We start from the raw sequence: 25,642 nt of genomic DNA, 5'->3' as shown, positions 1-25,642 counted from the left end.
TTTTTTATTTATTGCACAAATATCTAACAGTTAAAAAAGAAAAATTTCAGTACCATATCAATTGTCTTTCATATTTTGTGTTCCTCCTTTCCAGTGCTTTTCTATGTAAGTAAATATTCTGATGTACTTGTAAGTAATCACTCAGAGCATAATGTAATTTTGTCTTTGGTGTCTTAAAATTTTGCAGCCAGGCAAGAGAGGTTCACAGGGAAGGTAGGAACAAGTGATTATTCAGTGTGAGGATGGGAAGAAGATCAAAGATAAGTAAGGGCAATGATTGTATCCTTCCCGTGTCATTGCCCCTAGTCCCCAAGCCACCCTCCTGCAATCATGAGTATAGTGGTGTATTGTGGAAGGCAGCATGCCCAGTTTTCCAGTTTCAAAATATATTATTTAGCAGTGAGGCTTAACTCCCAGTAAATGAAGGGGTCTGTGAGTAGGGGAACCCTTCAGACTGGTTATATTATGAGCTGTAGAACTGTTGCCATTTTGTTGTTCCCAGTTGTGCCCATAAAGAGATGTGTCTGAGCTGGAGACTTAGGCTCAGATGGGGAACAAACAGCCAAGTACCAACCTTAGTTTGGTCCAATAGGTGAATTTTAGCAACTCTCTAAACTCAGCTCTATACCTGTAAGACTCAGAAGTGATACATATAGTGATAGAAAAAAATACTTTAGAAAATAGAAAACAACTTACTGGTTACTCTGCTAATGTGATGGAGGTTGCAGAATGGAAAATGAATGAATGCAAAAAAATACAGCTGGATTGTGTGCCACAAGTTTATTAATAAATATTCTGTGGTTTGACGTGCTGTATTGTATTTTTAATGTATCCTGATGAGAAAAACAATCCTAAGACATCCTGTAAGTATCAGACACGATTGAATAAGAAGGGGAATGACTCCATGAAACTATATTTGGCATCAGTAAGATTCTTCTGCCAGTTTTCTCGAAAGCGAACCATTCCTGGTCTACAAAGGAAGAAAAACAAACACTTTTAAAGTATTTTTAAATCAAAAGCTTTTAAAATCAAACAAAGGGGATTCCCTATTTACTCTTTTATATTCCTAGTAAGCAAGAAGCCTCTTTTATTGGCGGGGGAGGGGAGGTAGCTAAGGTTCTCTATGTCTATCCTTTACTGTTTCTTAAGCCCAGTCAATGAAAGGATTCATGAGCTTATATGTAAAGATACTTTAAGAGAGCTGCTATAAAAGGGATTATTATACATGAGTTAATTTTATGTGATATTGAAGTTTTCCTTAGAAACAATAGACATGACCCACTTTGCCTCTACCCCACTCCAGCAACTAATCCTCAAGCTTATAATGAATGAAAAACCAGACACTAAGAAAAATAATTTTCTAGAACAGTTTCAGCCCATTCTAAGGGGCTTGGTGGTCCAAAGAAGAAAAGTGACCATTACATGAACTATCTGTTGTTGCGCAACTGCTGGATTCCTGGAGTGTGATGACCTTTCTCCCACCCTTTTAAAACAAACCTCCAAATGTTCATTACCTGTGAACTAATGCTTGGTGGTCACCTACATAAGAAACAACAATGGGTGCATCCTAAAAAAGAGAAGCACAACTGTTAGCCCAGACCAGTCATACCAACTCTTTTTGTTTTTTTCAACATGGAGTCTTGCTCTGTCTCCCAGGTGTAAGTGCAGTGGCGCAATCTCAGCTCACTGCAACCTCCGCCCCCTGGGTTCAAGTGATTCTCCTGCCTCAGCCTCCTGAGTAGCTGGGATCATAGACGCCCGCCACCACACCCAGCTATTTTTTTTATTTTTAGTAGAGACGGAGTTTTACCTTGTTGCTCAGGCTGGTCTCGAATTCCTGACCTCAGGTGATCCACCCACCTCGGCCTCCCAAAGTGCTGGGATTACAGGCGTGAGCCACCACGCCCAGCCCAATCGTACAAACTTAATTCCTTACTTCCCTACACTTGCCCATATGCATACTTTTGAAGTTCTAGAATTCATCTTGCTTATGAATTGGGAATCTATAGGTGATAGTTTTTTGTCATTTTAAACCTGTGTTCCCCAAAATATCTTTTTGACAACAAATACCTTAAGAATCTTTACAATATTGGAAATAACTTGGGACAGGCTTGTGCTCCTCATTAATAGGAGTGTAAGTCATTAACCTTCTTTACATGCTCCACTTTACTCAACTGACAATCTCTACCTCTTAGGAATGGCATGAGAATGAATTAATATAGATGAAAAGGTGTGAAACATTTTTAAAGCAGCATAAACATGTAGGTTGTAATATTGTCTCCGTAGTCCCTCCCATCCTCGCCTCCAAAATTATACTTGGAATTTTGAGCAAGAGCCATTCTCCCAAGACCTCTCTCTGTGTGGTCTCTGGTGTAGTCTTGTTCCCCTCCACCAGTCTCATTTCCTGACCTCTGACCTGGCCAATTAGCAAGACAGCTGGTAGAGGGATATATGACCAGAAGTAAGATCTCCGCATATTGCACCTCTTTAGATTACTGCAGGTTCCAAACGCTCTGAATAGGCACATTTGTACTAGGATAGGATGAATATAGGACATAGTTGGCTCACTGACTGTGTGGTCATATACAAAATCTTAACATCAGGCCAAGGTGCAAATAACTTTTGGGAAAGGATGGGAAGGCAAAGAGGAAATAAAATGTTTATGTCTGTTATGTTTCAGGCACTATGCTTGGTACCAGCCCTGCTCCTCTGACGACCCTTCCCCTAGATTCATGGATGTTATTTTGGCTCTTTTCACACCAGCTATCAAGTTAACATATTTCTTATTCATGGTCTACCTCGTGGATACCAGCAATCATTCCTTCAAGTATTTATTGAGTGCCTACTATTTGCCAGGCCTTGTTTTACAGGAAGACAAAAATCCCAGCCTTTATGGAGTTTACATTCTGATGGAGGGAATAGACAATAATAAAACAATTACAGGGCTGGGTGTGGTGGCTCATGCCTGTAATCCCAGCACTTTGGGAGGCCAAGGCAGATGGATCACCTCAGGTCAGGAGTTCCAGACCAGCCTGGCCGACATGGTGATAGCCCATCTCTACTAAAAGTACACAAATTAGCTGGGTGTGGTGGCATGTGCCTGTAATCCCAGCTACCCAGGAGGCTGAGGCAGGAGAATCACTCAAACCCAGGAAGCAGAGGTTGCAGTGAGCCGAGATTGTGCCACTGTACTCCAGCCTAGAAGACGGAACGAGACTCCATCTAAAAAAACAAAACAAAACAAAACAAAAACAATTATATAGAATATGAAAAGGTGGTAAGTGCTATGGAGAAAAAGCATAGGAAAGTGAGTGAAAGAGGAGGTGAGGGAGCAGGCAATTCACATGCCTAGGGGAGAGTGTTCTAGTCAAAAGAAAAAGCAAGTGCAAAGGCCCTGAGGCAGGACTATACCTGACTTATTTGAGGAGAAGCAAGATCAGAATGGCCAGAGCACAGTGAGAGGGAAGGAGTAGTGGGAAAGCACAAGTAACAAGGGACCAGATCACACAGGGCCTTGTAGGCCCTTACTACTGAAAGCTGGTCTCTAGGCCTGCAGCCTCAGCATGGTCTGCGAGCTTGTTAGTCATGCAGAATCTGAATCCCTACCCCACACCTGCTGAATCAGATTCTTCATTTTAACAAGATCCCTAAGTAATTTGTACAAACTTTAAATTTCTTTCTTTCTTTCTTTCTTTTTTTTTTTGAGATGGAATCTCACTCTGTCACCCAGGCTGGAGTACAATGGCATCATCTTGGTCACTGCAACCTCCACCTCCTGGGTTCAAGCCATTCTCCTGCCTCAACCTCCCAAGTAGCTGGGACTACAGGCATGAGCCACCAGACCCGGCTATATTTTTGTGTTTTTCTTTTTTTTTTGAAATGGTGTTTCGCTCTTGGTACCCAGGCTGGAGTGCAATGGCATGATCTCGGCTCACCGCAACCTCCACCTCCTGGGTTCAAGCAATTCTCCTGCCTCAGCCTCCCGAGTTACTGGGATTATAGGCACGAGCCACCACGCCTGGCTAATTTTGTACTTTTAGTAGTGACAGGGTGTTGGTCAGGCTGGTCTGGAACTCCCGACCTCAGGTGATCCGCCCGCCTTGGCCTCCCAAAGTGCTGGGATTACAGGCATGAGCCACCGTGCCCGGCCTAATTTTTGTATTTTTAGTAGAAACGGGGTTTCACCATGTTAGCCAGGCTGGTCTTGAACTCCTGACCTCAGGTGATCTGTCCACCTCGGCCTCCCAAAGTGCTGGGATTACAGGCATGAGCTACCATGCCCTGCCAGCACTTTAAATTTTGAGAAGCACTTTTGGAAAGTTTATCTATTTTTTTTAATTTTTATTTTTATTATTTTTTTTTAATTTTTTTTTTTGGAGACGGAGTCTCGCTCTGTCACCCAGGCTAGAGTGCAGTGGCGCAATCTCGGCTCACTGTGACCTCCGCCTTTTGGGTTCAAGCAATTCTGCTGCCTCAGCCTCCTGAGTAGCTGGGATTACAGGCATGTGCCACCATGCCCGGCTAATTTTTGTATTTTTAGTAGAGATGGGGTTTCACCATGTTGGTCGGGCTGGTCTTGAACTCCTGACCTCATGATCTGCCTGCGTAAGCCTCCCAAAGTGCTGGGATTACAAGCGTGAGCCACCGCGCCTGCCCTTGGAAAGTTTTAAACAGAAGAATGGGCCAGGTGCGGTGGCTCACGCCTGTAATCCCAGCACTTTGGGAGGCTAAGCTGGGTGGATCACTTGAGCTCAGGAGTTCAAGACCAGCCTATGCAACATAGCAAGACCTTGTCTCTACAAAAACTCAAAAAAAAAAAAAAAAAAAAGTCAGGCGTGGTGGTGCATGCCTGTAGTCCCATACTTGGGGGGCTGAGGCAGGAGGATGGCTTGAGCCCAAGAAGTAGAGGCTGCAGTGAGCCCTGATCATGCCACTGCCCGCCAGCCAGGGTGACAAAGTGAGACCCTGTCTCAATAAGTAGATAGATAGATTAGATAGATAGATAGATAGATAGATAGATAGATAGATAGATAGATAGGCAGACAGATATAGATAAAACAGAGGAGTGACGGAAATTTGTTTTACAGCTGGGTGTGGTGGCTCACGCCTGTAATCCCAGCACAAAGTTTGCTGGGCATGGTGGTGTGCACCTGTAGTCCCAGCTACAAGGAAGGCTGATGTGGGAGGATCACTTGAGCCTGGGATGTCAAGGCCTCAGTGAGCTCTGATTGTACCACTCTGCCCCAACCTGGATGACAGAGCGACTCTGTCTTAAAAAAAAAAAGAGAAGTTTGAGAAGCACTTTTGGAAAATTTTAAACACAAAAGTGACAAATTTGTTTTACAGCTGGGCGTGGTGGTTCACACCTGTAAGTCCAGCACTTTGAGAGGCTGAGGCAGGAGGATAGCCTGAGGCCAGGAGTTCAAGACCAGCCTGGGTAACAAAGCAAGACACCATCTCTTAAAAAAAAGAAAGAAAAAGAAAAATTTGTTTTACAAGACTCATTCAGGCTGCCTGCAACATTGAAAACAGACATGATGAGGGCAAGGGTGGAAGCAGAGAGACTGATTAGGAGGCTATTGACATAATCTTGGTGAGAGAAGATGGTGTCTTGGACCAGGATGATAGAAGTGAAGTAGTCAGAAATTGTTTGTGGGGGCCGGGCGCGGTGGCTCACGCCTGTAATCCCAGCACTTTGGGAGGCCAAGGTGGGTGGATCACTTGAGATCAGGAGTTCGAGAGCAGCCTGGCCAACATGGTGAAACCCCATCTCTACTAAAAATACAAAAACCAGCCAGGCATGGTGGCGCACGACTGTAATCCCAGCTACTTGGGAGGTTGAGACAGGAGAATCACTTGAACCCAGGAGGTGGAGGTTACAGTGAGCCAAGATCGTGCCACTGCACTCCAGCCTGGGCAATACGAGTGAAACTCTGTCTCAAAAAAAAAAAATTGTTGGATTCTGGATATATTTTTGAAAGTAGAGCCAATAGGATTTCCTAATGGATTAGATGAGGGATATGAGAGAAGAGTCAAGGATGACACCAAGGATTTTGGCTATTAACTAAGATGAAGACTGCAAGTAGATAGGCTTGGAAGGGAAAATCAGAAGTTCAGTTTTACATACAATAAATTAGATGTTTATTAAACATCCACGTGGGACGGGTCTGTGCTAGAGATACAAATTTGGGGATCATAAGCTCTAGGTGGCATTTAAAGCTATGAGACTGGAAGAGATAACCACAGAACTGAGTATTAGAGAAGAGGTCCAAGGCCTGAGTTTCAGGACATTCCAACATGAAGAGGTTGGTATGAGGCAGGGAAACTACCAGTAGAGACGGACTGTGAAGGAATGGTCAGTGAGGCAGGAGGAAAATCAGGAAAGTATGTTGTTCTAGAAGCCAAATGGAAAGTTTCATGGAGCGGGGAGTGATCAGTTTTGGCAAGTGCCGTGCATAGGCCAGTAAGATGAGGACAGAAGTATGACTATTAAATTTTGTAAAAATGGGGTTATTGATGACCTTGACAAGAGAAGTCTCCATTCTCACTGAAGCCTCACTGAAGGGAGAAAAAGAAGAACTTACCGGCGGTTTGGTTTTGGAGACCTTCATGGTGAAGTAGGTACCAGCAGAGATTCGTGCTACGGGTAGGTCAGCAGTTGAGATACTCCAGTGTACATAGTAGATGTAGAGGAAGCTGTGAATTAAGTCTTTCCTCTCTACAAACTCTACGCCATGTGCCCAGCATTTTTTAGAAACACACTTCTGTTTCATAGAAAAAAGAAAAAGCACACAGAAAAAGAAAAGCCTTCTGTTCAAGTCCTGTAGATAAATGCAGCATGGCTGGGTGCAGTGGCTCATGCCTGTAATCCCAGCACTTTGGGAGGCCGAGGCAGGAGGATTGCTTGAGCCCAGGAGTTCCAGACCAGCCTGGGCAATGTAGCAAGACCCTATCTCTACAAAACAAATTTAAAAATTAGCCAGACATGGTGGCACGCACCTATAATCCCAGCTACTGGTGAGGCTGAGGCAATAGGATTGCCCGAGTCCAGGAGTTTGAGGCTGCAGTGAGCTGTGATCGCACCACTACACTCCAGCCTGGGTGACAGAGCAAGACCCTATCCCTAAAAAAACGAATAAATAAAAATAAAGGACAAGTGTGGCATGTAACAGTCAGGGTTAGAGCTCTGTTCTGGAGTCCGCTCCTATTTTTTTTTTTTTTTTTTTTTTTGAGATGGAGTCTCTCTCTGTTGCCCAGGCTGGAGTGCAGTGGCATGATCTCGGCTCATTGCAACCTGTGCCTCCCAGATTCAACCGATTCTCCTGCCTCAGCCTCCCAAGTAGCTGGGATTACAGGCGTATGCCACCAAGCCCGGCTAATTCTTTTTGTATTTTTAGTAGAGACGGGGTTTCACCATGTTGGTCAGGCTGGTTTCAAACTCCTGACCTCAAGCGATTTACCCACCTTGGCCTCCCAAAGTGCTGGGAATACAGGTGTGAGCCACCGCACCTGGCCACTCCTAATATTTTTTATTGGGGTCAAACTAGGGTCAGCTCCCAATTATCACCATGGGTGGAGGAGAGAAAAGGTTAAGCTGAAATGAAACAAGTGAAGAATGCAAACATCAGTTGAGATTGAGCCTTGGACTGTAGGGACACACATTGATTGACTGATTGATTGATTGATTGATTGAGACAGAGCCTCACTTCTTCACCCAGGCTGGAGTGCAGTGGCGTGATCTTGGCTCATTGCAACCTCTGCCTCCTGGGTTCAAGCGATTCTCCTGCCTCAGCCTCCCGAGTAGCTGGGATTACAGGCATGAGCCACCACGCCCAGCTAATTTTTGTATTTTTGGTAGAGATGGGGTTTCGCCATGTTGCCCAGGCTGATCTCAAACTCCTGAGCTCAAGTGTTCCACCTGCCTTGGCCTCCCAAAGTGCTGGGATTACAGGTGTGAGCCACCATGCCCAGCAAGGCACACCCTTCAATGTCTACGTGTACATACACACAGATGTTGCTTCAGACCCCCTCACAGGAGGCAGGTTCAATTAATTGGAAAATAATTAGAAAGTGATTAGAACACTTGTTCTGCTCATCCCAGGAGACCTAAATGTGTGACTGGAAAGTAATGAGGCTGGCTTTAGCCATTTGTGAAAATCCAACTCACTTAATTGTAGCCATAGGTGGTATATAAAATAAGTTCAGGGAGGCAATAGAATAATCCACATCCTACAGAAAGGAGGGATTCCTTGTTTGCACCCTTGGAGAAGCTTCCCCCTTTCTTTTTAAAATTTTATTTTATTTTATTTTATTTATTTATTTATTTATTTATTTATTTATTTTAGAGACCAGGTCTTGCTATGTTGTCCAGGCTGGCCTTGAACTCCTGGGCTCGAGCAATCCACCCGCCTCAGCCTGCCAAAGTGCTGGGATTACAGGCATGAGCCACCACTCCCAGGCGCTTCCCCCTTTCAAGGCACAAATCTTCGTAGTGATGAGAGTTGAGAAACAAAATCTTCCTTGGAATGTCTCCTTTGTCTGGGCCTATTCTTGGAGTTGAGATGGGAATACAGTCCCACCGCTGCGGATTCTAATACATAGGGCCAACCTTTTCAATCCACAGTTGGTTACATCCATGGATGGGGGGACGACTAAGGGACTTGAGCGCACGTGGATTTTGATATGCATGGAGGGTCTGAAAACGTATTCCCCTGCAGATATGGAGAGCCAACTGTACACAACTAAGGTTAACTACATTATTGAAAGTAGCATTTAGGCTGGGCACAGTGGCTCACGCCTGTAATGCCAGCACTTTGGGAGGCCGAGGTGAGCGGATCACTTGAAGTCAGGAGGTTGCAGTGAGCCAAGATCATGCCATTGCACTCCAGCCTGGGCTACAAGAGTGAAATTCCATCTCAAAAAAAAAAAAAGTAGCATTCATTCAGTTCTTCTTTCCTTCTTTCCTTCCTTCCTTAATCCATTTTTTATTAACCTTCGATCATATCTATTCTACCTGAAATGTGTCTCAAATCTATCCATTCTTCTCCAGTCCCACTGCCACTGGTCTACTTCAGCTCTTAGTGTTTCTCACCTGGACTTAGGCAATAACCTATCCAGACTCCATTGTCCTCAACCTCACTTCTCCAATCCCCCACCCACAATGAAGCCAGAGTTATTTTCCTTAAGCACAGCTTCAGTCATAGCTGATCAGCTCAAAAACCTCCCGTGGGCCAGGCGCAAGCTTAGTGGCTCACGCCTGTAATCCCAGCACTTTGGGAGGCTGAGGCAGGCAGATCACTTAAGGTCAGGAGTTCGAGACCAGCTCGGCCAACATGGTGAAACCCCGTCTCTACTGAAAATGCAAAAATGAGCCGGGCATGGTGGTGGGCGCCTGTAATCCCAGCTTCTTGAGAGGCTGAGGCATGAGAATCCTTCGAACCCAGGAGGCGGAGGTTGCAGTGAGCTGAGATCACGCCATTGCACTTCAGCCTGGGCGACAAGAGCGAAACTCCATCTCAGAAAAAAAAAAAGAAAAAAAGCAACCTCCAGCAGCTCCCCCATTGCCTGCCAAACAAAATGAAAATGTTTCACTGTGTCATTTAAGACTTCCCACAATGGCCAGGCGTGGTGTAATCCCAGCACTTTGGGAGGCTGAGGCAGGAGGATCGCTTGAGCCCAGGAATTTAAGACTGCAGTGAGCTATGATCGTGCCACTGCACTCCAGGCTGGGCAACTCCTTGTCTCAGAAAAAAAAAAAACAAGTTTCATGTCACACTTTTCTCAACAAAATGCTCATATTCCCATCAAACTATAACTAGCACTATTCCCCATGTTTACACCATGCTTTTGATCCAGCTGTTGTCATTTCTTGAGAAGCTTCTCTCTATCATCTACTTGATAAATTCTGTTTTCCTTAAAACTAGCACCTCCAAGAAGTCTTTCTGATCCCTCTTCCAACCAGATGTGACTTCACACCCTTTCCCTTTGAACACTGGTGGAACTTGTTTTCTGCCTGTCTTATGGCACTTGAGACATCCCCGCATAGTACAGCCATAAGGAACTGTCTGCATTGTAGTCTCCATATTAAAAAATTTCTTTTCTTTTCTTTTTTTTTTTGAAACAGAGTCTCGCTCTGTCACCCAGGCTGGACTGCAATGGCACCATCTCGGCTCGCTGCAACCTTCGCCTTCCAAGTTCAAACAATTCTCCCACCTCAGCTTCCCTGAGTAGCTGGGATTACAGGCGCCCACCACCACACCCAGCTAATTTTTGTATTTTTAGTAGAGACAGGGTTTCACCATGTTGGTCAGGCTGATCTTGAACTCCTGACCTCAAGTGATCTGCCCACCTCGGCCTCCCAAACTGTTGGGATTACAGGCATGAGCCACCATGCCCGGCCAATATTAAAACATTTCTAACAGGGCTGACTTATCTGTAAGGCATAGTAAGCTCAATACCTAGGGCCCACAAAAAAAAATGTGTTCATTTCTTTTAAAATTAGAAGAAAAAGGCCGGGCACAGTGGCTCACGCCTGTAATCCCAGCACTTTGGGAGGCCGAGGAGGGCGGATCACCTGAGGTCGGGAGTTCGAGACCAGCCTGACCAACGTGGAGTAATCCAGTCTCTACTAAAAATACAAAATTAGCCCAGCGTGGTGGCGCATGCCTGTAATCCCAGCTACTTGGGAGGCTGAGGCGGGAGAATCGTTTGAACCCGGGAGGCGGAGATTGTGGTGAGACGAGATTGCACCATTGCACACCAGCCTGGGCAACAAAAGCAAAACTCTGTCTCAAAAAAAAGAAGAAGAATATATGAATTTTAGGGTCATGATTATATTCATCTTTATACCAGTGCTGTCTTTAATTTTTTCATATTTTGAAGGAGAAAGGGGCCTACAAAGGGAAGAGTGCCTAGGGCCCACAGAAGTCAAAATGCATCCCTGATTCCTGGCACAGGGCCTTAGATTTCACAGGTATTCAACAAATTCAATTCAACTGAACTTCCTTGGGCTGGCTCTCGGGGCACCAGAAGCTTCTGAATCAAAGAAGAGCCTGAATTAAGATGAAGGTTCACAGAAGGAAGGAATTGTGAGAGTCTAACAAGTCCCAGTAATGTGGAGAGGGAGTACAGGAGACATCAAAAAGATTTCAGGCCCTCCTTTAAAAAAAATGTAGGCTGGCCTTTTGCCTCGGCTTATTTCAGACTTGTACCCAATTGGCTGTTTCAGTCCAGAGAAGAGCACTGGACTCGAGATTCCTTGAGATCAGGAGCTGTGTATTCTTTCATGTATCATTATTCCTTTTTTCTGAGACAGGGTCTTACTCTGTCACCTAGGCTGGAGTGCAGTGGCACGATCATGGCTCATTGTAGCCTCAACCTTCCCGGGCTTAAGTGACCCTCCCGCCTCAGCCTCCCAAGTAGCTGAGACTACATACAGGCATGCACCACCACACCTGGCTAATTTTTATATTTTTTGTAGAGATGACAGTCTCCCTATATTGCCCAGGCTGGTCTCAAACTCCTAGGCTCAACTGATCCACTGGCCTCGGCCTCCCAAAGTCATTATTCCTTCCTTTTTTTTTTTTGAGACGGAGTCCCTCTCTGTCTTCCAGGCTGGAGTGCAGTGACGTGATCTCGGCACACTGCAACCTCCGCCTCCTGGGTTCAAGCGATTCTCCTTCCTCAGCCTCCTGAGTAGCTGGGATTACAGGTGCTCACCACCACGCCCAGCTAATTTTTGTATTTTTAGTAGAGATCCAGGCTGGTCTTGAACTCCTGACCTCAGGTAATCCGCATGCCTCGGCCTCCCAAAGTGCTGGGATTATAGGCAAGAGCCACCGCGCCTGGCCCCAAAATCATTACTCCTTTTAATGAAGGGGCCCAACAGTCAACCCCTTATGGCTCATTGGAGCATGCCTCTTTTTTTTTTTTATGTTTTTGAGATGAAGTCTTGCTCTGTCACCCAGGCTTGAGTACAGTGGCGTTATCTCGGCTCACTGCAACCTCCGTCTCCCGAGTTCAAGTGATTCTTCTGCCTCAGCCTCCTGAGTAGCTGGGATTACAGGTGTGCACCACCACATCTGGCTAATTTTTGTATCTTTAGTAGAGACGGAGTTTCTGTGCTCGCTTCGGCAGCACATATAGTAGAGACGGAGTTTCACCATGTTGGCCAGGCTGGTCTCAAACTCCTGACCACAGGTGATCCACCTGCCTCGGCCTTCCAAAGTATTGGGATTACAGGCATGAGCCACCGCACCCAGCCAGAGCATGCCTTTTTTTTCAACTGTTCTATATTACTCAATATACTTTTCTAGCCCTAATGTTTAATCTGTCACACAATCACAGACTTTATAACATTGAATAGGTCGCTAGAGATAATCTAATGCAGCCCTTCACTTTGCAGATGAGGATACCAGGGCCTAGAAGTAGGTAGGGACAGTCTAACACAATAAACTGGGACTGGTACCCAGGACTCCTGAGCAGCCCACTCAGTGCTTTCTCCACCCCACTAGAAGCCTCAGTTCTAAGAGTTTCTTCTTCTCAGCTTGGCTCTTAGTGGATTTTTCCCCCCTTTTGTGAATGAAGGCAGCCTTACACATGACATTAAATTTAACTATTTTCATCAGGCGAATCTCCTCCCATTTTTATCCGTGTGCAGGCAGCAGACTTTTATGTATCAGCAGTGAGTGTGTTTTGTGATTTTTACATGATACTGCTTCATATACTCAGTTCCAGGAAACAGTATCTCACTGTACTACTTGATCATGGATGGCTTAGCCAGCTACATACTACTGGACACTCACAATCAACAGACACATAGAAGTATATGCACAAGGCAAAAAACAATGAAAAAAAAAGTATATGCACAAAACTGTTATCCATGGTAAGTGACCTTTGGGGTAATAGAAATGGGTATTTTGGGTAATTTCATTTTCTAATTTGTATCTTTTTGCTCACTGGGCATTTTTTATAGTGATGTCTTTTTTTTATTATAAAAGTAATTTTAACTCTCTGAGGTGATGGGCATTCTCTGATTTTTCTTTTATAAGGAACCCATTTGTATATTCCTGTTGCCAGACTGTGTTCCTGAAGAGAATGAACCAACTTTGCCATTGGCAATGTGTAAGTGTTCCCTCCCCACAACTATACCATCCTATACCATCCTTCTTCTTTTTTTTTTTTTTTTTTTTTGACAGAGTCTCACTCTGTTGCCCAGGCTGGAGTGCAGTGGCGCGATCTCAGCTCACTGCAACCTCCGCCTCCCAGGTTCAAGTGATTCTCCTGCCTCAGCCTCCCAAGCAGCTGGGATTACAGGCACACACTACCACACCCAGTTAATTTTTTTGTATTTTTGTAGAGACAGGGTTTCACCATGTTGACCAGGCTGTTCTCAAACTCCAGACCTCAAGTGATCCGCCCGCCTCGCCCTCCCAAAGTGCTGGGATTACAGGCGTGAACCACCGCGCCCAGCCTGTACCAGCCTTCTGATACCAGGTTTAATTATTCGTATTCACATTGTAGTACCTTAAAATCATTTGAATTTGTATTTTTAAATGATAATAAAAGTCTGCATTATTTTTGTCATCCAAAAGTACTTTTCCTGGGTCAGTAGAAGCTGATGAGAAAAAACAAATAAGAAAAAAAAATACTTTTCCTACTGTGGTGGAAAGAATATATCAGATAGAACTGACTGGGTGCAGTGGCTCACACCGGGTGCAGTGGCCACTGCCAGTGGCTGGCAGTAATCCCAGCACTTTAGGAGGCCGAGGCAGGAGGACCACTTGAGGCCAGGAGTTCAAGACCAGCCTGAGCAACAAAGTGAGACCTCATCTCTACAAAAAAATAAAAAATTTACTCGGCCATGGTGCTGTGTACCCATAGTCCTAGCTACTCAGGAGGCTGAGGCAGGAGGATCACTTGAGCCCAGGAGTTTGAGGCTGCAGTGAGCCGAGATTGCGCCACTGCACTCCAGCTTGGGCGACAGAGCAAGACTCTGTCTCAATAAATAAATAAATAAATAAATATTTTTTAAAAAGAATGTAGCAGGCCAGGCACAGTGGCTCACGCTTGTAATCCCAGCACTTTGGGAGGCTGAGGTGGGCAGATCACTTGAGGTCAGGAGTTTGAGACCAGACTGGCCAACATGGTGAAACCCCATCTCTACTAAAAATGCAAAAATTAGACAGGCATGGTAGCATGCACCTGTAGTCCCATCTACTCGGGAGCCTGAGGCAGGAGAATCCCTTGAACCCAGGAGGCAGAGGTTGCAGTGAGCCAAGATGGTGCCACTGCACTGCAGCCCTGGGTGACAGAGCAATGCCCTGTCTCACAAAAAAAAAAAAATCAGACAGACATATGATCATAACTTCGTTTTGCTGCTCAATCAGAGAGAGGTTGGGCAATTTGTGCAAAGTTCTCATCTTTTAAATGGGTACACTGATATACCCACACACAGTTTTGTTGTGAGGATTAAACGAGATAATGCATGATGATGTGCACTGCAGTGCTTAACACATAGCAGTGCTCAGTAAATGGCAACTCCTAATTTACCATCCCCTGATGTGTAGTGGACCCTGGGAAACTGGCAATAAGCTTGAAAAAGCTCTCCATCAGAAATGCCTCACACTTTGGCCGGGTGCAGTGGCTCACACCTGTAATCCCAACACTTTGGGAGGCCAATGTGGGTGGATCACCTGAGGTCAGAAGTTCGAGACCAGCCTGGCCAAAATGGTGAAACCCTATCTCTACTAAAAATTAAAAATTAAAAATAAATTGGCCTGGCATGGTGGCAGGTGCCTGTAATTCCAGCTACTCGGGAGGCTGAGGCAAGAGAATCACTTGAACCCAGGAGGTGGAGGTTGCAGTAGGCCGAGATCGCACCATTGCACTCCAGCCTGGGTAACAAGAGTGAAACTCTGTCTCAAAAAAAAAAAAAAAAAGAAGGGCCGGGCGCGGTGGCTCACGCCTGTAATCCCAGCACTTTGGGAGGCCAAGGCAGGCGGATCACAAGGTCAGAAGATCGAGACCATCCTGGCTAACATGGTGAAACCCTGTCTCTACTAAAAATACAAAATATTAGCCAGCACGGTGGCACACGCCTGTAGTCCCAGCTACTCGGGAGGCTGAGATAGGAGGATCACTTGAACCTAGGAGGCGGAGGGTGCAGTGAGCCAAGATCACGCCACTGCACTCCAGCCTGGGCGACAGAGTGAGACTCCGTCTCAAAAAAAAAAAAAAAAAAAAGAAATGCCAGGCATGCTGCATTAGTGGGGCTGGGAACAGGGCGATTTTACATCATGAGTTAATATAACATGTTTAGCTTTTCAGTCATTTACTTTTTAATTGTCTCTATCCTCACAACAGCCCTACGAAATAGGTAAGACAAATCCTTTGACCTGGCTCTTCATCTGTGAAGAAATATGGTAATGCAATAATAAATCTGCTCATGTATTCAACATAGAGTTATTGAGCATCTGTGTACCTGACATTGCTAGGGGCTGGGAAGAGAGCAGTCAAGAGAAATCTGCCTTCATGGACCATATGGTCTGGTGGTGGAAGACAGGCAGTAGGACAAGTAAATAGACTCTAGTAGGCAGAAAGAAGTGCGAAGGGAAAAATGAATCAGAGAAGTGGAGAGGGTTGTGATTTTAGATGAAGTGTCCAAGAAAAGCCTCAATGAGCAGGTGATAGTTTTCAACAAAGATCTGAAGGGAGGTAAAGCAGTGAGCCATGGGTATACATCTTAGGGAAGAGGGTTCCGGGGAGAGGGTTCCAGGCAGATGGAACAGCAAGAGCAAGGGTCCTGACAGGGGAACATGCCTGGCAGTCGAGGAACGGCAAGGAGGCAAGTGTGGCCGAGGGAAGAAGGTGAGAGGGGGGAAGGAGTGATGGCAGCTGAACCATAAGTTGGGAGGGGAAAGGGAACTCAGATCATATTGGGCCTTGTAGACCATTGTCAGGACTTACTTTTGCCTTTTACTCAGAATGATCAGTGGGATTTGCAAGGGAAATTTTTCCTACTTGCTATGTGTTCCATTCTAGTTTGATTCAGGAACCCTGAGTGCAGTAGGCAGGGGCCTTTGCCCAACCCCAAATGGAGAAGTGCTCCACAGCAGGAAGGCTCAAGAATAACTTGCACCATTCATCTTCACTATGCTCAAGATACCCCTCCTAATGAGAACGGTGAGTGGTGTCCGCTGGAGCATAGAAGGCGTGGAGCCAGAAATCCCTGACTTTTCCTCCTTCACACCTGACCAGGCCTTCCTAAGGCCTGGGAAACTGCCCTGAGGGCTGTAGGCTTTGAGGGGCTGGCCTGGGGAACAGAGACAGCTGGAACTTTTCCCAGGGGTAGGGGAGTTCGCCTCCACCAATTTCAACTGGTCTCTGTTCCATAGAAGCACAATGAGAAGGATTTCAAGCCATTTTTTTTTTTTTTTTGAGACAGGGTCTCAGTCTGTCACCCAGGCTGAGTGCAGTGGCGCAATCACAGCTTACTGCAGCCTCGACCTCCTGGGCTCAAGTGATCCTCCCACCTCAGCCTCCTGAGTAGCTGGAACTATACGTGCATACCACCACGCCCGGCTAATTATTATTTTTTTTTTTTGAGACGGAGTCTTGCTCTGTCGCCCAGGATTGAGAATGCAGTGGTGTAATCTCAGCTCACTGCAACCTCTGCCTCCTGGGTTCAAGCGATTCTTCTGCCTCAGCCTCCCGAGTAGCTGGGATTACAGGCGCCCAGCACCACGCCTGGCTAATTTTTGTATTTTTAATAGAGATGGGGTTTCACCATATTGGCCAGGCTGGACTTGAACTCCTGACCTTGTAATCTGCCCACTTCGGCCTCCCAGAGTGCTGGGCTTACAGGCGTGAGCCACTATGCCTGGCCTAATTTTTTAGTTTTATAGAGATGGGGTCCCACTATGTTGCCCAGGCTGTCTCAAACTCTTAGGCTCAAATGATTGATTCTCCCGTCTTGGTATTTCAAAGTGCTGGGATTACAGATGTGAACCACTGCGCCTAGCCCAAGCCATTCTCCTTTATTCACTCACCAGTTACGCAAAGTAATCCAGGGCCTTCTCAGCAAAGCTGCCACACGAAGAAGTCAGAGTCAGACACGGGCAGAAAAACAAAGGAATTCATGGGATTGTACATCTTACTATGCAGGCAATATATTCCAAAGCCAAATCAAAAAGTCTTTTGATCCATCTGCATCCCCTCTGTTAACAGGAGCATTCTAAAGTTGGTGGTGGAGGCTGGGTGCAATGGCTCACACCTGTAATCCCAGCACTTTGGGAGGCCAGGGCAGGAGGATCCCTTGAGGCCAGGAGTTCGAGGCCAACCTGAGCAACATAGCAAGACCCTGTCTCTACAAAAAAAAAAATAAAAATTAGCCAGGTGTGGTGACACATGCCTGTCTACTTGGAAGGCTGAGGTGGGAAGATCGCTTGAGCCCAGGAGTTCAAAGCTGCAGGGAGCTAGGATCGAGCCCCTGCACTGCAGCCTCGGTGACAGAGTGGGACCCTGTCTCTAAAAAAAATAAACAAAATCATGGTGGTGGAGAACTCCTATTTTGGAGGAGCATCTCCCTCCTTAGGCCACTAGGCCCCCATTTAATGCACCAGCATGGACAAATTGCTTAAGTAGGAAGAGCAAATTTTCCCAGGGAAATGTAAGGTTAGAATGATACAGACATAGGGAAAATGATTGTGATTGTGCATTTCACCTTCAAAGACTATCCCACCTTGATTTTGGAACTGAGATGGAGACGATGTTTACTTATTCTAGTCAGCCCCCTTTGATACCATCTCCTAGATTTTCCAGACTTCAAACTTTTGATCTGCTGAGAGTCTCTTTATTGTTCTTCACACTGGTGTACCATGCTGGAGTGGTCGGCCTAACTTACCGAAAAATATTCGTCAATTTGTTTAAGACCCTTTTCCACAGTGAATTCACCGTGAGTCATCCACTTGATGTTTTTCAAAGGGTTTCGCTCCTCTGCAAAAAAAAGGTGTGAATTCGTTAGTTGCCAGGTAGTGTGGTGCTATATTTAGACTATATAGACAATTATTTAGGCATCCAAACAAACAGGATCACTACCTTCCACAATCTTAACAGCATAATTGATGACATCCTCAACCAGAGCTAGAGCTACTTGAGTCAATTCATCCTCGTAGTTCTTGTCTTGTGTATTCGGCATTGTTTGGCTTGCGGCTTTGTTATCCTCATCCATTGCTTTCTGGCTTGTTGAATTTTGAGTCTCACTCATTTTCTTTTTCCTGGGGAAAAAAAGAAGTTACTGTGTGCCTGTGTGTGTACATACATGTGAACGCACTCATATAAGTACAGATCATCTCTTGAAGAATCACAAGAGACAGGAAGCAGTTATTGCCTCTAGGGAGGGGATTAGGGGTTTAAGGGTAGGAATCAGACCTGTGCCTGGCTGCTGATATCTACTTTTCCTGAAAACCAAGGATTCTCACATTCTCAAAACCATAATGAGGCCCAGCGCGGTGGCTCACGCCTGTAATCCCAGCCCTTGAGAGCCTGAGGCGGGCGGATCACCTGAGGTCAGGAGTTCAAGACCAGCCTGACCAACATGGTGAAACCCTGTCTCTACTAAAAATGCAAAATTTGCTGGGTGTGGTGGCGGGCGCCTGTAATCCCAGCTACTCGGGAGGCTGAGGCAGGACAATTGCTTGAACCTGGGAGGTGGAGGTTGCAGTGAGCCAAGATCGCGCCATTGCACTCCAGCCTGGGCAACAAGAGCAAAACTCCATCTCAAAAACAAAACAAAAAACAAAAAAACACCATAATGACTTAAATCAAAATGTAGTAGAAAAAAAGTAGCACTTCTTTGGAGTGCCTAGCAATATTGATTCCAAGTTGAATCTTTGATAAGAAACCCAATCCCTGCTAGGAGCAACTGAGGGCACCTGGCTCTTTTAAAATGATGTTAAAATGAAGTGGGTGTGGTGGCATGTGCCTGTAATCTCAGCTATTCAGGAGGCTGAAGCAGGGGGATAGTTTGAGGCTATGAATTTGAAACCAGCCTGGGCAACATAGTGAGATCTCCCCACTCCCCAACCTGTCTTAACTTTTAAAAAGAAATATAAAGGCCCGGCGCGGTGGCTCACGCCTGTAATCCCAGCACTTTGGGAGCCTGAGGCAGGCAGATCACGAGGTCAGGAGTTGAAGACCACTCTGGCCAACATGGTGAAACCTCGTCTCTACTAAAAATACAAAAATTAGCTGGGCATGGTGGCTCATGCCTGTAATCCCAGCTACACAGGAGGCTGAGGCAGGAGAATTGCTTGAACCGGGACCCAGGAGGCAGAGGTTGCTGTGAGCCGAGATCGCACCACTGCACTCCAGCCTTCCAGCCTGCGCTACAGAGGGAGACTACATCTCAAAAAAAAAAAAAAAATGTATAAAGACAGTGTTTTGTTTTTTGTTTGTTTGTTTGTTTGTTTGAGTCAGAGTTTTGTTCTTGTTGCCCAGGCTGGAGAGCAATGGCGCTATCTCGGCTCACCGCAACCTCCGCCTCCCGGGAGAATCCGGGTTCAAGTGATTCTCCTGCCTCAGCCTCCCGAGTAGCTGGGATTGGAGGCATGCGCCACCACACCCGGCTAATTTTGTATTTTCAGTAGAGATGGGGTTTCTCCATGTTGGCCAGGCTGGTCTCGAACTCTTGACCTCAGGTGATCCACCCGCCTCGGCCTCCCAAAGTGCTGGGATTACAGGCGTGAGCCAGCGCGCCGGCTAAGATAGTGGTTTTTTTTTTTGAGACAAAGTTTCGTTCTGTCACCCAGGCTGGAGTGCAATGGCACAATCTTGGCTCACTGCAACCTCCGCCTCCCGGATTCAAGTGATTCTCCTGTCTCAGCCTCCCGAGTAGCTGGGACTACAGGCGTGTGCCACCATGCCTGGCTAATTTTTTGTAGTTTTAGTAGAGACGGGGGTTCACCATATTGGCCAGGCTGGTCTTGAACTCCTGACCTCAAGTGATCCACCCACTTTGGACTCCCAAAGTGCTGGGATTACAGGTGTGAGCCACCACACCTGGCCTATAAAGATAGTGTTAAAATGAGTAGAGGCATTACAGCAGAGGAATATTGGTTTCATAGTTCTCTCTCTTGGGTTTTTCCAGTACAGTATACAATTATATCATCTCCAATAAACCATCACTTTTATCATCTTTTTTCCAGGAGTATATATCTCTTATGAGTATTAGCTTTGGTTAATACTTCCAGAAAAATGTAAAATGAAAGTGGAAATAATGAGCATCCTCCTATTGTGTCTGACTTTAATGGCCTTGCTTTCTGGTGTTACACCATTAGTATGATGCTGGTTTGTGGTTTGAGATGTATCACATCAAGAAAACATTCGTCTGTTCCTGTTCTAGTAAGATTTTTATCATAAATGATAGCTATAATCTTCCAGATGCCTCTAACATGTATTGACAATGTGAAAATTTGTGTTACTAGGGCTGTAAAGATGGCTCCATCACAGAGCTAGAAGTCTTTGCTCATTTTCAATGTTTTTTACATCTTTTCCCTTGAGTCTTAAATCCTTTCTTTTCTTGCTACTGTTTAAGTCTCTTTGCTTATGAAAAATTGCTTACTTCCAGCACACCTTTAAATTCCTTACAGGCGGCCGGGTGCAGTGGCTCAGGCCTGTAATCCCAGCACTTCGGGAGGCCAAAGTGGGAGGATCGCTTAAGTGCAGGAGATTGAGATCAGCCTGGACAACATAGCAAGGCCCCATCTCTACAAAAGTTTAAAAAATTAGCCAGGCATGGTGATGTGTGCCTGTAATCCCAGCTTTCTACTCACAAGGCTGATGTAGGAGGATCACTTGAGCCTGGGAGGTCGAGGCTGCAGGGAGCCGTGATCTCACCACTGTACTCCAGTCTGAGTGACAGAGCGAGACCCTGTCTCAGAGAAAATAAAAAACATGGCCGGGCACAGTGGCACACGCCTGTAATCCCAGCAATTTGGGAGGCCAAGGGGGGTAGATCACCTGAGGTGAGGAGTTTGAGACTAGCCTGGCCAACATGGAGAAACCCCATCTCTACTAAAAATACAAAAATTGGCCTGGGCCAGGTTTGGTGGCTCATGCCTGTAATCCCAGCTCTTTGGGAGGCCGAGGCGGGTGGATCACCTGAGGTCAGGAGTTCAAGACCAGCCTGGCCAACAAGGCAAAACCCCGTCTCTACTAAAAATACAAAAATTAGCCAGGTGTGGTGGCACGTGCCTGTAATCCCAGCTACTCGGGAGGCTGAGGCAGGAGAATCGCTTGAATCTGGGAGGCGGAGGTTGTGGTGAGCCCAGATCACGCCATTGCACTCCAGCCTGGGCAATGAGAGTGAGACTCCATCTCAAAAAAAAAAAAAAAAGTTGGACTGGCATGGTGGCCAGCACCTGTAATCCCAGCTACTTGTGAGGCTGAGGCAGGAGAATTGCTTGAACTCGGGAGGCAGAGGTTGCAGTGAGCCGAGATTGTGTCACTGCACTCCAGCCTGGTGACAGAGCAAGGCTGTCTCAAAAAATAAAAAATAAGTATGTTGCAAGCAATCCTTCCATTGAGTGGAAGGGCTACATGAAAGTGGGTATCTCTCTCCAAATGGAGCTATTTTTCTATAAATAACAGCTCCCAATTTGGGGGTGTTTAATGTGCTATGTTTCATTTAACTGTCATCACAGCCCTATGAAAGAGTGCGCTGGGCACCTTCCATTTGCCTTTCCAAATCCACTGTCCTTGCATCTCCTCCTGCTTCCTGCCCTGGAAAACTAACCTGACTGCACCCATAAATGGTGCCCTCTGGCTTCTAGGGGGTTCCACACAATAAGGAGATCAGGAAGTCAAAATGTATGTCCCTGGTGGTTTTCTCCCTGCGAGTTGGCTGATGGCTGGCTGCATGAAGTCCCCAGCGTCTTTCAGGGCGGCGCTCTCCCAGCTTCCCAGTGTGGTAAGGGTAAGCATTCTCTCCCCTCAACGTTTTAGGCCCACAGTTACTAGCCCTGGGGAGCTGCACCTTCCTCTGTTGCCCTGCACTCTGGCCACACCTTTGTAAATATTCCCTTACTTAACCCTTCTACAGCTATCCTCATTTTAATATGCCAACAGTTTCCTACAGGAGCCCTGAGTCACAAACAGAGGGCCTGTTGCTGCCATGTGAAAATGAGGAAACTGAGCTGTACACCCACAGTGTCTGGCTTCACAGCCCATGCTCTCAACTGTGCTGCTCTTCTCCCTCCAAGATTCAGAAAGAGCAGTAGGGCCCTATTCTCACATTTTCTTTCTTCCTTTTTTTTTTTTTTTTTTTTTTTTTTTTGAGACAGAGTCTTGTTCTGTCACCCAGGCTGGAGGGCAGTGGCACGATCTCCGCTCACTGCAACCTCCGCCTCCTGGGTTCAAGCAATTCTGCTGCCTCAGCCTCGCGAGTAGCTGGGATTACAGGCACCTGCCACCACGCCCAGCTAATTTTTGTATTTTTAGTAGAGACGGGGTTTCACCATCTTGGCCAGGCTGGTCTTGAACTCCTGACCTCCTGATCCACCCACCTCAGTCTCCCAAAGTGCTGGGATTACAGGCGTGAGCCATCGCGCCTGGCCTTATTCTCACATTTTCATCTAGAGTCCAGTGACCCACTCTCTCTCTGGGAGCCTCTTTCACAAAAGGCAACTCTTTTTTTTTTTTTTTCGAGACAGAGTTTTCACTCTTGTTGCCCAGGCCGGAGTGCAATGGCGAAATCTCGGCTCACTGCAACCTCTGCCTCCCGGGTTCAAGTGATTCTCCTGCCTCAGCCTCCCAAGTAGCTGGGATTACAGGTGTCCGCCACCATGCCCAGCTAGTTTTCGTTATTTTTAGTAGAGACGGGGTTTCACCATGTTGGCCAGGCTGGTCTTGAACTCCTGACCTCAGGTGATACACCTGCCTCGGTGTAATCTCCAAAGTGCTGGGATTACAGGTGTGAGCCACCACGCCCAGACAAAGGGCAACTCTCTGTTTCCTTTCTTGACATCATCATTGATCCCAGGGGGTAGTAGATACTGCAAAAGGCAACCTGGCTCCAACGGCCATCAGTTCAAGAACCACTGGGACAGCCTTTGAACATCCCTGAAATAATGTTGGCTATTGTTCATTTTAGCTTTTTGTTTTCCTTTTTTTTTCTCTTGAGATAGGGTCTTGCTCTGTTACCCGGGCTGGAGTACAGTGGTGCAATCACAGCTAGCTGCAGCCTCAACTTCCTGGGCTCAAGTGATCCTCCCACCTCAGCCTCCTGAGTAGTTGGGCCTAAAGGCCTATACCACCACAGCTGGCTATTATTTTTTTCTTTTGAGACAGAGTCTCACTCTGTCACCCAGGCTGGAGTGCGATGGCGCAATCTCGGCTCACTGCAACGTCCGCCTCCTGGGTTCAAGCAATTCTCCTGCCTCAGCCTCCTGAGTAGCTGGGATTACAGGTGTGTAAATACAAAATACAAAAGTATTGTAAATACAAAATACAAAAGTATTGTAAATACAAAAATATGCCCAGCTAATTTTTGTATTTTTAATAGAGACAGGGTTTTACCATGTTGGCCAGGCTGGTCTTCAATCCCTGACCTCGGGTGATCTGCCCACCTCGGCCTCCCAAAATGCTGGGATTACAGGCATGAGCCACCGTGTCCTGCCTACACCAGGCTATTTATTTTATAGGTCTCAGTATGTTGCCCAGACTGATGTTGGCATTTTTAAGCTCAGTTTGCCTCTGCCCCAGTTCCTTGTTGCTGCAGCTGGAGGTAGACAGGATCATCTGCCAGAGCACACAGAGCATTTCCAGGTTGCCCACTCCAGAGCAGCCAGAGGCTAAAGGGTGGTCAGTGAGGAGCCTAAAGGTCCTTAACACTAGAGAACTGGCTCTCCCTAGCCCTTAGGCCATGACAATTTGGCCAGAGCAACCTGCTATAAACTCTGTAGTTAAAGACAACTGTACAAAGGTTTTTGGGTAAATTGGTAACTTCAGTAGACTTTGGTGAGGTAGCCATATATCAACTTGATCCTTTAGAAAATTGTCCATTTGGGCCGGGCGCAGTGGCTCACACCTATAATCCCAGCACTTTGGGAGGCCAAGGCGGGCGGATCACGAGGTCAGGAGATCGAGACCATCCTGGCTAACACAGTGAAACCCCGTCTCTACTAAAAATACAAAAAATTAGCCAGCCGTGGTGGTGGGTGCCTATAGTCCTAGCTACTTGGGGGTCTGAGGCAGAAGAATGGCATGAATCCGGGAGGCAGAGTTTGCAGTGAGCCAAGATCTTACCACTTCACTCCAGCCTGGGCAACAGAGTGCAACTCCACCTCAAAAAAGAAAAGAAAGAAAGAGAGAAAGAAGGAAAGAAGAAAAGAAAGAAAGAAAATTGTCCATTTGGGGCCGGGCGCGGTGGCTCACACCTGTAATCCCAGCACTTTGGAAGGCCAGTGTGGGAGGATTACCTGAGGTCAGGAGTTCGAAACCAGCCTGGCCAACATGGCAAAACCCCGTCTCTACTAAAAATACAAAAATTAGCCAGGCATGGTGGTGCATGCCTGTCGTCCCAGCTACTTGGGAGGCTGAGGCAGGAGAATCACTTGAAACCAGAGGCAGAGGTTGCAGTGAGCCTTGATCACGCTGCTCCTCTCCAGCCTGGGCGACAGAGCGAGACTCTGTCTCAAAAAAAAAAAAAGAAAGAAAAGAAAAGAAAATTGCCCATTTGGTAACCTGGACATTCAGTAACTTTGCTTTCAGCAAATTTCCTATTGATAAATCGATGAGAAGTCAAATCTGTGACCTCCAACACGAAGCACATGGGGTGTGTGCTTTATGCATGGAAGGACCTCCTTAAGACTTTCCCTGGGGAGCCTGTGCTCCAACAGGAGAGGGAAGATGGGGAGCAGTGCCCAGGAAGAAGCTCAATTTTTACCCTCACACGTCTGTGGGCCCACACCATTCTTAAGCCTCCCTCCCACTGGCATCTCCTAGTTATTTTTCTTCCCTTCCCTCCCCTCCTCTCCCCTCCCCTCCGCTCCCCTCCCCTCCCCCTCCCTCTCCCTTGTCCTCCCCTCCCCTCCCCTCCCCTCCCCTCCCCTTCTCAGAGGCCAGATAGGCAGGGTGGGTGGGAAGAGATGGGGGGAATGGTAACGTTTGGGGTCTGGGTGATGAATAGGGAGAACCACTGCAAGTCCTTTCTGTGGACTCCCCCACCCCGGAGAATCCCCAGTACCGGAGTGAGCAGATCTTCTTTGCTTGGAACAGGAGCAGTGGTAGGTGGCTGGGGATGTCTCAGGATTCTCTCAGTAGCTTCTCTCAGATTGCCAGATGGAATGTTTGCAAGTGCTGCCAAGGAAACAACAATTTCAACCAATGGGAAGCATAGCCTACATGTTTCTGACTGCTTATGTTAATAACAGAGGGTAAGATGGGAGGGGGTGAGGGAAGGAGGGGAGAGCCAATCACAGCAACTGTCTGACCGCAATAATAGGACCAAACTGTAGTAGCTATACCTAGCTTCTCTTCAGCCGAAGATGAGCTTACAGGGCCATGCCAGGAAGAACAGTGGTGATAAGCCTCACAGCTGGTATGTATTGGGCATCCCTATGTTATGCCAGTCACTGTGTTAAGC

At 46.5% G+C, this 25,642-nt stretch overlaps 1 protein-coding gene across 2 annotated transcripts; it reads right to left on the bottom strand.

Annotated features, from left to right (window-relative positions):
• Positions 1–765: 765 nt before the first annotated feature.
• Positions 766–25,642, bottom strand: AKAP14 (A-kinase anchoring protein 14). 2 transcript variants are annotated; one of them, XM_004064795.3, is made up of 7 exons: positions 25,524–25,642; positions 25,244–25,356; positions 18,097–18,275; positions 17,903–17,994; positions 6,585–6,764; positions 1,515–1,567; positions 766–970 (listed from the first exon to the last, which is right to left on the bottom strand). In XM_004064795.3, the coding sequence occupies exons 3-7, from the start codon at positions 18,263–18,265 to the stop codon at positions 871–873; spliced, it is 594 nt and encodes a 197-aa protein (XP_004064843.1). In that variant the 5' UTR covers positions 18,266–18,275; positions 25,244–25,356; positions 25,524–25,642; the 3' UTR covers positions 766–870. The 2 variants fall into 2 exon arrangements, with proteins under 2 accessions (XP_004064843.1, XP_004064842.1); XM_004064794.4 differs by lacking the exon at positions 6,585–6,764.

The sequence above is a fragment of the Gorilla gorilla genome, chromosome X (genome assembly GCF_029281585.2).
Source record: "Gorilla gorilla gorilla isolate KB3781 chromosome X, NHGRI_mGorGor1-v2.1_pri, whole genome shotgun sequence".
Classification (NCBI taxonomy): domain Eukaryota; kingdom Metazoa; phylum Chordata; class Mammalia; order Primates; family Hominidae; genus Gorilla; species Gorilla gorilla.
Note: the sequence above shows the minus strand (reverse complement) of the source record. Positions and strands in the feature narration are given on the sequence as shown.